This window comes from Pseudorca crassidens, chromosome 7, assembly GCF_039906515.1.
Source record: "Pseudorca crassidens isolate mPseCra1 chromosome 7, mPseCra1.hap1, whole genome shotgun sequence".
Classification (NCBI taxonomy): domain Eukaryota; kingdom Metazoa; phylum Chordata; class Mammalia; order Artiodactyla; family Delphinidae; genus Pseudorca; species Pseudorca crassidens.
The window spans coordinates 103,255,482-103,269,846 of record NC_090302.1 but is presented as its reverse complement, the minus strand read 5'-3'; the positions used below and the strand labels follow the sequence as shown (position 1 = coordinate 103,269,846).

Here is a 14,365-nt window from a genome sequence, read left to right as displayed (position 1 = left end):
TCATGTACTGCAGAGGTAGATGAACTGGATTTGTCTTGAGTAACAATGCCCTGCACCCAAGGAGGTGTTGAAATGTACTTGAAGATAGTTCAAGAAAGCAAACAAAACCATTTGGAACCTTAGGGTTATGGTGGTTATAGCAAGACCAAGATTTTGTCTAGTTCTGGTGTTTGAAATGCTTTGCAATTGGAAAATCAAAAGTGACAAAAAAATTACCAAATAAATTACAATCTAAAAGTTATGGTAAAGAATATGGCAGGCTATTAAGATGTCAGGCTGAACATATCTGTTTATAATATCAGAGTTGGGAGTCTGGTATTCATTTAAATGCTTGCCAAACTTAATAATAATCCTCTAAAAAATCAAGGTTTGTGCACTCAAATCTACCATGTGCCCTATTCTAAAGATGAAATGAGCCCACTGGCTTCGACATTATAACACTTAGCCCTTAATTGTGGCCACGTGGATATGTAAGACGTAGGCTCAGGAGTGCTTGATACTATATTTTTTCAAGAGAAACCAGAAATCCAGATTTTTGTGTGAAATGTCCCAAATTTTAAATGGTAGGCCCTATTGAAAAATACAGCTCTACTCAGAAAAGACTGTAGAACTAAATCTTTATACTGAGCATGGTCTGAATAAATACTAAAGCCCTTCTTTCTACTCACTTGAGCCTGTGATCTTGAACTCTCCTTCCGTCTCTGAGAGTTCAGGACAGTCAGTCATTTTCGCGTTTTCCTTTATGGAGTGAAAAACTGACTGGAAGGCAGATATTTGTTCTCTTAAAGAATGAACATTTCGATACAAAACAGGGCTGCCCTGTTAAAATACAGAAGCACAGAGGACATTATAAATCAAACCAAAGACAGGCTTTTTGAAGAGCAGAGGTAATAAGTTAAAAGAGCAGAGCCTCTCCTCCCGTGAACGACACACTCTTAGTCTGAATATTCGGTGTACAGCCATCGTCTTCGTTTCTCCTCTCTCCTCCTCAATCTGAGCAAAGAGCAATAGCTACATGGGAAGTATAAATGTGGAGCTATAGGCTGGCCAGTACTGATACTGACAAGCCCATGGACCAGACAGGAGAAATCTGGAGGAGACAGAAAGCACTTTAAAAAGGCACCCAGACAAAACACATCCCAATTATTTGAGGGCTTGACAATCTTTAAAAGGATTCTTTCTGGGGGTGGGGGGAGGGGTGGTTAAGGACGCTCTTTTATAACTGAGAGTCCATAACCTGAGATAGCCTCAGCGAATCAAATGTGAAAGGGAAAGAGGTTCCACACAAAATGTTTGAGAGGCCAGTTTAAGAGACTATATGGATGTTGAGCTGTACGAGTTGTTTACGTATGTTGAATGTTAATCCCTTAAAAAATGGGCAGAAGAACTGAACAGACATTTTTCCAAAGAAGAAATGCAGATGGCCAGTAGGCACATGAAAAGATGCTCAACGTCGCTAATCATCAGGGAAATGCAAATCAAAACCACAATGAGATATCACCTCACAACTGTCAGGATGCTATCACCAAAAAGACCACAAATAGGGACTTCCCTGGTGGTCCAGTGGTTAAGACCCTGGACTTCCAACACAGGGGGTGCGGGTTCAATCCCTGATCTGGGAACTAAGATCCTGTATGCCCTGTGGCGTGGCCAAAAAAAAAAAAAAAAAGATCACAGGGCTTCCCTGGTGGCGCAGTGGTTGAGAGTCCATGCAGGGGACACGGGTTTGTGCCCCGGTCCGGGAAGATCCCACATGCCGCGGAGCGGCTGGGCCCGTGAGCCATGGCCGCTGAGCCTGCGCGTCCGGAGCCTGTGCTCCGCAGCGGGAGAGGCCACAACAGTGAGAGGCCCGCGTACCGCAAAAAAAAAGAAAAAAGAACAAAAAAGACCACAAATAACAAACATCAGCAAGGATGTGGAGAAAAGGGAACCCTCGTACACTGTTGATGGGAATGTGAATTGATGCAGCCGCTGTGAAGAACAGTATGGAGGTTTCTCAAAAAACTAAAAATAGAACTACCATATGACCCAGCAATTCTACTCCTGGATATACACCTGAAAAAAACAAAAACACTAATTCGAAAAGATACATGCATCCCCAATGTTCATAGCAGCACTATTTATAATTGCCAAGATATGGAAGCAACCTAAGTGCCCATCAACAGATAAAGAAGATGTGGTATATGTATACAATGGAATACTACTCAGCCATAAAAAAGAATGACATTTTGCCATTTGCAGCAACAAAGATGGACTTGGAGGGCATTATGCTAAGTGAAATAAGTCAGACAGAGAAAGACAAATACTGTATAATATCACTTATATGTGGAATCTAAAAAACACAATAAACTAGTGAATGTCTAACACAAAAGAAACAGACTCACAGATATAGAGAACAAACTAGCTGTTACGGGGCTGGGGTGGGGCAATATAGGGGTGGGGGAATAGGAGGTACAAACTATTGGATGTAAGACACATTACAAGGATGTATTGAACAAAACAGGGAATATAGCCAATATTTTGTAATAACTAAATGGAGTGTAACCTTTAAAAATTGTATACAAAATAAAAATTAAAATCAGTAGTAAGAATTTTATGTCTGTACAGTTAGCAAAGAGTTTACCCAATAAGAACAACAAAAGAAAAAAAGAGAGAGACAGACAGACTATACGGAGATCACAAGAAAGCATCAAAATCCTGGAGACAGGGCTAAGGAAGAAGGGATAGGAAGAACTTGTCTATTTGGAAATTTTACCAAAGTTTTCCAAAAATATCCTTAGAAAATGATCTGCATGGCACCTTTGTCACATGTAGGTCGTAGCATAACTAGTTCCATCCAACCTAGTCTCTATTCATTTCCATCCAGACACACCCTCTCCCCAGGGGCCAGAACAATATACAGATGTTCTGAAGTAGCTTCGACACCCACCCACATATACCCTCTCCCCTCTGGCACCCCCCAGCTAAATCTTCCTGATGTCATGGGAGCTTACTTCCTTAGAGCTAAAAGCTAGCCATTCGCTGAAACTACAAAGTCAAATAGTTAAAAAAATGGTCTAAGCACAGGAGCTCTCTGGAAACCCTGCTAACAGGATTTCAACCAAAGAGTGGTCAAATTAAATTGGTATTAGCAGGGACAGAAGTGCCAGACAAGTGTAAGCAATATACAATTTAATAGTTCTGCCACCTGTAAAATAAATTACTGGTTAGGTTCTCTAGGGTTTTTTTTTTCCCCCTTTATTATTTAGACTAACATATTTCCACTGATTTGGAGCTTACACCAATTAAAAAAATTATGCTAAGAGGCGAAAGTAAAGTAAAAAAATTACCTCCCTTTAGAATATCATATGGAGAAAAATCAGTTAAAATCTTGAAGCCATGTTTGATGGTGAATCTGCTCACACACTGGATTCTATTCCCAGTTAAATACCTTCATAAAGCAAACTCTGTTGCATAATAACACAACATTTAAAATTCAAATATCATTGATGATATAAACCTTTACGACATAAACGGCACATAACGTTTATAAAAAGCTGGTGGTCAACTCTTACCTAACTGAGATATAGAGAAAGAAAGGGTTTATCCCAAAGTCATACAATTTACGTTGAATGTACATTTTTTGTACTTATATTTGAACACGGGAGGGTTAGGTTTAATGTGCTAGGAATTTGGAGCATTTTGAAATACTGCTTTAAACAAATTAAAGGTTCCCCAGTCAAAATTGTTTCTGGGCTTCCCTGGTGGTGCAGTGGTTGAGAATCTGCCTGCTAATGCAGGGGACACGGGTTCGAGCCCTGGTCTGGGAGGATCCCACATGCCGCGGAGCAACTAGACCCGTGAGACACAACTACTGAGCCTACACGTCTGGAGCCTGTGCTCCTCAACAAGAGAGGCCCGCGCACCGCGATGAAGAGTGGCCCCGGCTCGCTGCAACTAGAGAAAAAGCCCTCGCACAGAAACAAAGACCCAACACAGCCAAAAATAAATAAATAAATAAATTTATTTTAAAAATTGTTGTTTCTCTGTTTCCTGACGGAGAAAGAGAACAATGTTCATATACAAAAAGTAAAGGAAGCATTCAAAAACGTACTGCATTTTTGATGCTTTTGTCTTAGGAATTATATCGGTCAGTCAACATTCTTTCCACGTACCAGAAACTATTCAAGGGGCTCAGGATACAGGGGGAAATTACATTCTAGAGTGAAACTCTGAAAACATATTAATATAGTTTCAGGTACAAGAGGTGCCACTGAGAAGGTAAAAAAGGAGTGTGGCAAAAAAAAAAAAAAAAAGGGGTGATCCCGCGTACTGCAAAAAAAGAGTGTGATTTAGTAATAACAGTGCTGCTTTACTTGAGTCAGGACAGCGCTCTGTCAGGAGTAACATCTGAGTTGGAACTGAAACAGAAAGTGGTAGTTAAGGGAAGATACTGGGGGAGGAAGGCAGTCTGCAAGAACAAGCCGGAACAAGAGCAAAGGCCCTGAGATGGAAGGAGTATGCAGCAGGAAGAAGGCCTGCGTGCCCAGAAAACAGCAGGAGATGGCGAGCTGAGAATAGGGATAGGCAGGGCTCAGATCGGGGAGGGCACTCAAGGCTTCAAGATGGGGTTTGAGTTTAATTCACGGCATAACAGGAAGCCACGGGAAGGTTTTAAGAGGCAGAGTGAATGATCTGATTCATTCTTTAAAAGTATCTCTTTGACTGCTCTGTGGGATGGTGGACGGACCAGGGAAGGAGGGAAATAAGGAGACCAGTTATGAAGAAGCAGCTGGTGATTCAGGTAGAAATCACATTAGGGTTGTAGCAATGGAGCTGGGGGACATGAGGAATTACAGATAGGTTTCTGAAATGAAGCCGAAAGGTAATAATGGGTTGGATGTGGGAGATGAAAAGGGAAAAAAAAGGAAGGAACCGAGGAAGATTGGTAAGTTGTTGGCCTGAGCGACTGGACGGCAGCGTGTACTGAGATGAGGAAGTTGACCGGAGGATCTCGTGGGGGATGGAAACCTGAAGTTTGGCTGTGGCCGTGTAACACTCGGAATGCTTACTGGAACACCCAAAGGCAGATGGTGAATAGGCAACTGGGTATCTAAGTCTGGAGCTCTACAGAACTCTGGGCCACTGTTAGACATTTGAGTCATCAGCCTATAGATGATGTTCAAAGCCATAGCAAAGGATTAGTTTACCTAAGGAAAGCAAAGAAAAGGGGGCAGAGGAGAGCCCTGGGGAGCTCAAGCATTTGTGAGGGGAAAACTGGAAGGCCTGGAATAAGCAAATGAAACACAGGAACGGATGACAGTGACACAGGAAGAAAATCAGGTCAGTGTGGTATCCCAGAAACAAAGAAAACGCTTCAAGGAGGGAGTAGCTAAACTCAGTCAAAAGCTGAGGCAAGGTTGCGTAGGATGCAAACTTAGACTTAATCTTTGTCTTGGCCAAGATGCGGGCCATTTGTGATCAAAGACAAAAGTCTTCTCAATGGAGTGGTAGAAACAAAAGTCCGATTGGAGTGGCTACAGCAGAGAGAATGGAGGGAAGGAAGTGGAGCAAGACAGGACAGATGGCTGTTCAAGGAGCTTTGCTGTGATGGACAGGCATAGGAATGGGATGCCATGGGGGTCTAGGAAGAGTTAAAGGGACAGAGTAAGACAAATGCATAAGGAAAAACAGGTCAGAATAACATACATGGTCATAATGATGTAAACATTCGAATACTGATGTAACCAATCTATTGGGAACTTATAGAGGATGGGAAGTGCATACATACATTTACGATAAAAGGTATGAGGAAGAAAGAGGGCTAACTTTCCACTGAACACAATGGGAAGTCAATAACTAATGCCATAACACTTAAAGATCAAGAAGTAGCAATTAGGCAAAAAAAAAAAAAAAAAAGGAAGAAAGAAAGAAAGAAAAAGAAAAGAAAAGGCATGCAAACTGGAAAGGGAAAAGTAAAACTGTCACTATTTGCAGATACATATTATATATAGAAAACGACTACACCAAAAAACTGCTAGAATAAACAAATTCAGTAAAATTGCATAATACAAAATAAGCATACAAAAATGTTGTGTTTCTACACCCAAATAATTATCAGAAAGAGAAATTAAGAGAACAATCCCATTTACAACTTCATCAAAAAGAATAAAAAACTTAGGAATAAGTTTAACCAAGGAACTGAAAGACGTGCATACTGAAAACTATAAGACACTGATGAAAGGAACTGAAAAAGACACAAATAAATGGAAAGATATTTTGTGCTCATGGACTGGAAGAAATAATATTGTTAAAATGTCCATACTACCCAAAGCAATCTACAGATCCACTGCAATCCCTGTCTAAATTCCAACAGTATTTATCACAGAAATGAAACAAACAATCCTAAAGCTTGTATAGAACCACAAAAGGCCCTGAATAGCCAAAGCAATTTTGAGAAAGAACAACAAAGCCGGAGGCATCATGCACCCCGATTTCAAACTATAATACTATAGTAATCAAAACAGAAAAAGATGCATAGGTCAATGGAAGAGAATAGGGAGCCCAGAAAAAAGCCAACTCATATATGCTCCATTAATTTACAACAAAGGAACCAAGAATCTACAGGCATAACTTGGAGATACTGTGGGTTAGGTTCCAGGTCACCACAATAAAGTGAATATTGCAGTAAAGCAAGTCACAAATGTTTCGGTTTCCCGGTGCATATACAAGTTATGTTCACACCATACTGTATTCTATTAAGTGCACAACAGCATTATGTCTAACAGCGTACATATCTTAATTAAAAAACCTTATTGCTAAAAAATGCTAACCATCATCTGAGCCTTCAGTGAGCAGCAATCTTTTTGCTGGTGGAGGGTCTTGCCTCAAAGACTGATCAGAGTGGTGGCCGCTCAAAGTTGGAGTGTCTGTGGCAATTTCCTAAAATAAGACAACAATGAAGTTTGCCACATAGATTGACTTTCTTTCACAAACGATTTCTCTGTAGCATGCAATGCTGTCTGACACCATTTTACCCACAGGAGAACTTCTTTCAGAATTAGAGCCAATCCTCTCAAACCCTGCAGCTGATTTATCAACTATGTTTATGTAATATTCTAAATCCTTTGTCATCATTTCAACAGTCTTCAAAGCATCTTTACCAGGAATAGATTTCATCTCAAGGAACTTTCTTTGCTCATCCATAAGAAGCAACTCCTCATCCATTTAAAAGTTTTATCATAAGATGGCAGCAATTCAGTCACATCTTCAGGCTCCACTTCTAATTCTCTATTTCTACCACATCTGCAGTTACTTCCTTGAACCCCTCAAAGGCTTGGGTCCCACAAAGTCATCCACGAGGGTTGGAATCAACTTCTTCCAAACTCTTATTAATGTTGATATTTTGATCTCTGATCCCTTTCCGTGAATCATGAATGTCCTTAATGGCATCTAGAACGATGAATCCTTTCCAGAATGTTTTCAATTTACTCTGCCCAGATCCAGAGGAACCACCATATATGACAGCTATAGGCTTACAAAATGTTTATCTTAAATAATAAGACTTGAAAATCAAAATTATTCCTTGATCCACGGGCTGCAGAATAGATGTGTTAGCACGCATGAAAACAACGTGAATCACATTGTACATCTCCATCAAAGCTGTTGGGTGACCAAGTGCACTGTCAATGAGCAGTAATATTTTGAAAGGAATCTTTTCACTGAGCAGTAGGTCTCAATAGAGGGCTTAAAATATTCCGTAAACCATACTGTAATCAGATATGCTATCATCCAGGCTTTGTTGTTCCATTTTTAGAGCACAGGCAGAATAGATTTAGCAAAACTCTTAAGGGCCCTAGGATTTTCAGAATGGTAAATCAACTTTGAATTCAGCTTCAAGTCACCAGCAGCAGCATTAGCCCTTAACAAGAGAGTCAGCCCGTCCTTGAAGCTTTGAAGCCAGGCACTGAGTTCTACTCTTTAGTTATGGAAGCCCTAGATGGCATCTTTTCCCAATGTAAAGCTATTTCATCTATATTGAAAATCTGTTGTTTAGTGTAGCCACTTTCATTAATTATCTTAGCTAGATCTATCCCCTGGATAATTTGCTGCTTCACCTTGCTTTTATGTTATGGAGACGGCTTCTTTCCTTAAACCTCATGAGCCAACCTCTGCTAGTTTCAAACTTTTCTTCTGCAGCTTCCTCATCTCTCTCAGGTTTCATAGAACTGAAGAGAATTAGGGCCATACTCTTGATTAGGCCCTGGCTTAAGTGAATGTTGTGGCTGGTTTGATCTTCTATCCAGACCACTAAAACTTTCTCCATATCTGCAGTAAGACTGTTTTGCTCTCTCATCATTCGTGTGTTCACTAGCGTAGAACTTTTAATTTTATTCGAGAGCTTTTCCTTTGCATTCACAACTTGGCTAACTGGCCAAAAGGCCTAGCTTTCAGCCTATCTCAGCTTTTGACATGCCTTCCCCACTAAGCTTAATAATTTCTTGCTTTTGATTTAAAGTGAGAGATGTGCAACTCTTCCTTTCACTTGAACAGTTAGAGGCCTAATTTCAATAGTGTTATTCTCAGGGAATAGGAAGGCCTAAGGAGAGAGAGAGAGAGATGGGGGAATGGCAGGTTGGTGGAGCAGTTTGAACACACACACACACACACTCACACACACACACACAGCATTTATCAATTTTCGCCATCTTATATGGGTGCAATTCGTGGAGCCCTAAAATAATTACAATGGTAATATCAAATATCACTGATCACCTTAATAGTAATGATATGATATAATAATAAAAGATAATAATGAAAAAGTTTGAAATATTGCAAGAATTACCAAAATGTGACACAGAGATACAAAGTGAGCAAATACTGTTGGAAAAATGGTGCCAGTAGACTTGCTTGACTCAGGGTAGCCACAAACCTTCAATTTGTTAAAAAAAAAAAAAAGGGGGTCTTCTCTGGTGGCGCAGTAGTTAAGAATCCGCCTGCCAATGCAGGGCACATGGGTTCGAGCCCTGGCCCGGGAAGATCCCACATGCCATGGAGTAACTAAGCCCGTGTGCCACAACTGCTGAGCCTGCGCTCTAGAGCCTGCGGACCACAACTACTGAAGCCCGTGCGCCTAGAGCCCGTGCTCCACAAGAGAGGCCACTGCAGTGAGAGGCCCACGCACCGCAGCGAAGTGCGGCCCCCGCCTGCCCCAACTAGAGAAAGCCCGCGCGCAGAAATGAAGACCCAACGCGGCCAAAAATAAATAAATAAATTTATTTTAAGAAATGCAAAGCACAATAAAGTAAAGCACAATAAAAGGGGGTATGCCTATACAACGAGAAAAGGACAGTCTCTTCTATAAATGGTGTTGGGAAAACTGAACAGATACAAAAAAGAATGAAACTGGACCATTATCTTATACCATACACAAAATGGATTAAAGATTTGAACATAAGACCTGAAACTGTAAAACTCCTAGGTGAAAACAGGTGATAAGCAACTTGACATAAGTCTTGGTGATGATTTTTTGGATTTGACACCAAAAGCAAAGGCACCAAAAGCAAGAACGAACAAGTGAGACTATATTAAACTAAAAAGCTTCTGCACAAACGGGAGCAAATTTGCAAATCATATGTCTGATAAGGGGTTAATGTCCAAAATACAAAAAGAACTCACTTCAACTCAACAGCAGAAAACCAATCTGATTAAAAAATGGGCAGAGGATCTGAATACGCATTTTTCCAAAGACATACAGATGGTCAACAGGTACATGAAAAGGTGCTCAGCATTACTAATCAGCTGGAAAATGCAAATCAAAACCGCAATGACATATCACCTCATACCTGTCAGAATGGCTATTACTGAAAACACAAGAGAGAACAAGTGTTGGTGAAGATGTGGAGAAAAGGGAACCCTTGTGCACTGTTGGTCAGAATGCAAATTGGTGCAGCCACTATGGAGAACGGTATGGAGGTTCCTCAAAAAATTAAGAAGTACTATATGATCCAGAAACTCTACTTCTGGGTGCTTAATCAAAGGAAAACAGTAACTCAAAAAGATATATGTACGCCCATGTTCAACACAGTATTATTTACAACAGCCAAGATATGGAAACAACCTAATTGTCGCTTGATGAATGAATGGATAAAGAAATTGTGGTATATACACAATGGAATATTATTCGGCCATAAGAATGAAACCTTGCCATTTGCAACAACACGTATGGACTTCAAGGGCCTTACGCTAAGTCAGTCAATCAGAGAAAGACAAATACCATATGATCTCACTTATCTGTGGAATCTAAGACAAACACACAAAAGAAAACAAAAAAGTCAAACCAAGCTCATAAATACAGAGAAGAGATTGGTGGCTGGTTGTTGGGAGTGTGTAAAAAATAGGTGAAGGGGGTCAAGAGGTATAAACTTTCAGTTATAAAATAAATAAGTCATGGAAATAATATACAGCATGGTGACTATAATTAATAATACTGTATTGCATATTTGAAAGTTGCTAAAAGAGTAGATCTTAAAAGTTCTCATCACAGGGAAAAAAGAATTTGTAACTATGTGCGGTGATCATTTTGCAATATATATCCCTCATCTTTCCTCCACTACTCTTGTTTTCATTCTTGAATATCTCAATGCTAGATACTACAACTATATATTCCAGTAATTCTTTTAATAAGTACAGTCATATGATGTGTGTGGGGATGTGTTTATGTACATATGTGTATGTATATCCTTAAGAAAAAAAAAAGAAAAATCAACAGCAGATATGGAATGTCACCAAACAAAAACCGACTTAGTCCAGAGAAAGCTGAAACTGACAGGGGCTCCTTAGGGTGGTCTGATAACAGGAAACAAGCAGACTTGCTAGAGACCCCCAGAAAGGCTCAGGTTATCTAAAGCATCAGATATTCAATATGTCTGAAACAAGGGTCCAGGGCAATGCTGAAGCTGTATCAGTAGCACTTGAACCCACAGATCTCTCCACAAATAGCAAAGAACCTTTATGTTTTGGAGGGAACCTTTATGTTTTAGGACTCTATGAGATCTAAACAGCTAAGGATAGGAGGCCCTGTACTGAAAACAGTTTGTCTAAGTCTTCTCAATGACCTCCAGCCACTTTCCACATTTGCCTTCCACGGTTCTAGGGCTCAGGTTTACATCCCCAGGAATTCTCTCAAAGAAAACAGATCTGCCAAAGAGAAAGTACCCACAGGATTCTAATATTTGGGAGTTCCTTCACTGAAAAAGTGGCCCCGTTGTCCTACATGGAAATCCACTAGCCAACAGAGCCAGACCACACACAGTTAGCTCCCAGTCAGTTTTTAAAGTGTTGCACCTTCAAATGTGAACAGAGTCAAGGATCACAAGGCATCTGAAGAAAGATTTGAGAATGAGCCAGAACCTAAAATAATTAGGTAGCAAAATGAGACCCCATGAAATAAGGAAGAAAACTTCAACAAAACTATAATGTCCTCAACAATGCACAGTGAAAGATAGTCCATCATGATAAATTAAAAGACTAAACCAAAAAAAAAAAAGTACTTATTAATCACAGGAAAAACAAAAATCATGCAAGAAAGGAAATACAGCCCTAACACACCATATGGCAATTCATGAAAAATATCTATAGGGTTAGATAATACATACTAAACCCTAATTTAAACACAAATTGTAATTGGTTGTACTGGTAGGAAGGCAGGAAGAGGAAAGTGTCAGGACAGCTATGGCTAGGAGATGTGAGAGCAAAATCCTCATTTTTCACAGAAATAACAACAATGATAGCATAAAACATACCATGTTCCAGGCACAGTTGTAAGTACTTCATATCTATTAATTTATTCAACCTCATAAAACCCCTGCTACATTATCACCCCGTTTTATACGTGAGGAAACTGGAACAGAAAATTCAAGTAATTTCCCAAAAGTCACAATTAACTAATAATAAAGCCTAGAATCAAACGCCGACAATACAGCTCCACAGGCCATGTTCCCATATACCCTAACACAGTTCTCAAGAAGTTTTTACACCCTAAAGAATTATTGAGCACACCAAAGACTCTTAGTTCACGTTCGTTATATCTATCAAGAATATTTCAACAGCTTTTCCAGAATTGTGGATATCCTTTAATGCAACACAAAATTCAATGAAGATTTCTTAAACAGTTGCAATGTCAAATATGAAATCTTATCAATGAACTTTTCATATTGTTATGTTAAAATCCATGGGCCTATCCTGCAACTTGAGGGTATAATTTGCATGTACTGGTCGCGTAGAAAATACTGGTTCACTCAGTTATGTGTATCTTCCAAATGCTAACATATTTTACTGTGCAATATCCAAACGTCACATTAATATCCCCACTGATTCATCAGAAAAGTGCAGTCATTGGGAAGCTGTCAAGTAAGATCACAGTCATGAATACAAGTTTTCCAAAATTCTGATGTTCTCTCAAAAACTCGAATTTTTTTCTTGGTAAGAAATATCTGGCTTTCCTTGAAGTGGCAGGTTCACTGTTCATTTCTGAGAAAATGCCAGCCACGTTCCCAAGTCTGACTAACCATGTCTGTCAGTCATTCTTTCAAATAAACACGATGTTCCACGAAAAAGTGGCTAGTTCAACTCACAGCTCAAACAATCACATCCATAACTTCCCTGGAAACACCCACCACACTTCGGTATATACTTTGGAAATGCCTGGTGTCTACTTCCCGTCACACATAATATTCCAGGGTTGAAAATTAATAAAATGTATGATTTTTATTGCTTCATCAAGGATGTTAAGTGAAACTGGCCTTATTATTGTTTTCTGTAAACGATGAACAGGGTTGAAGGTAAAATGATTGCTTGATGCCATCAGTTTTAACCACCGCTGCTCTTACACCATGAGTGCAAACATCAACACAGTGAAAAAGGGCAAATAACACCTTAGTGCTGTTTCAACAAATAGTCTGACCTCATGGACCTCTTGGATGGGACTCAGGTATTCCCAGGAATCTGCAGATAATTTCTGAGAAGCCCTGCACTGCACTAAACAGCCTCATGTATACACAGGGTCTAAAACGAAAAATAAAGAAGTGGCAATAAAAGTACTTTTTAAAATAGGAAGGCCCATACCAAAAGAGCCAAACGAGCCAAAGAAGGGCAAGCCCGGGACTGTCTTTCGTAGCAAGTCTTGTACTATTTGACTTTTTTAGAAGCATGTATTATTCTGATAAAAATCTGCAAAAATATCTAAATACTTCCCCATCAACAAACACTTCGCTCCTTTCCACAAGGTTATCCCAAATACATTTTGGTGGGGGTGCGGGGAACTCTTGCCCCTACATGTCAACACACAGTAGTCACAAAAGTATTAGACACTTACAGACAAAATATTAAAAGAAAAAGGTCGGAAAACACTGCCTCACCTCATTAGAGAAAAACAGACATGAACTAGACAAAAGTGTGCAAAATAAAACAGAAAGCGCCTCCAGAACACCACTTCTATCCAGGATCTCATAGCCTTTAACAGAACCATGCTCAACATCAACATTTAAACTAAGCGCACAATCTCTGTTAAGACACAGAGAAAATATTCTCTCTCCAGATCCAAAACGGATGAGGTGCACTGGAGAGTACCAACTCTGTACAAAAGCTTTCTAACAGAGCAAAACATACTCCTAGAAGAATTCATGACGGAACTTAAAAAACAAAACCATACCTGACAAGGGGAATTCTTGGTCAAAGAAGCATTCTTTAAATTCCGCTGCTGGGCAATGAAACGAATTAGATGGTTTGTTTCCGGAGAGCCCCGAACACCAACTGTAGAGCGTCGTCTGGATTTTTTAAGGTAGGATGATGACTTTCCTATAATAAAAACTCTTTTGTAAGTTGGAACACAACAAGGCAATCAGTAATCATGCCCTGAATACCCATGATCCACCAGCCTGAGAGAGAATATGATGAACGCATCGTACAGGGATCTAAGTGGAAAAGTACAGGCAAAATTGTGCACACATTATCAGATGGGTAGCTACCTTTGTTTTGTCTATTGATTTATTCCATGCCCCTGGAGAGGTGCTTGGCACATAGCAGGTGTTTATCAAAAAGTTGTGGAACAAATGCATGAATACATTTGAATTAACAGGTCTCATTTTTGTTTCTTACTTCCTGCACAGAGTTGGTAATGGATTGCTTTGGACTCAAAATTTCTTTTTCTGATCCCCAAGGACGATCTCCCCCAGGCACACACTCTCACATCCTCAATTGTTCAAAATAATTTGTTTCTCTTAGATACCTGTCTACCTTCAGCACACTACCCTGAATTCCAACCAGTCTAGCTTTTTGAAGGTCTAAGAATGATGTTCTTGAGAAGGGAACACAGGTTGGCATCCAC

General features: G+C 39.8%; 1 protein-coding gene across 5 annotated transcripts in view; it reads right to left on the bottom strand.

Moving 5' to 3' along the window:
• Positions 1-14,365, bottom strand: part of CDCA2 (cell division cycle associated 2) — a 52,374-nt gene that overhangs the window by 34,904 nt on the left and 3,105 nt on the right. For all 5 annotated transcript variants that reach the window (XM_067745184.1, XM_067745185.1, XM_067745183.1 and 2 more), the window contains 2 exons: positions 13,691-13,836; positions 669-819 (listed from right to left, as the gene is read on the bottom strand). In XM_067745184.1, the coding sequence (XP_067601285.1) occupies positions 669-819; positions 13,691-13,836 (297 nt within the window). The remainder of the gene's footprint in view (positions 1-668; positions 820-13,690; positions 13,837-14,365) is intronic.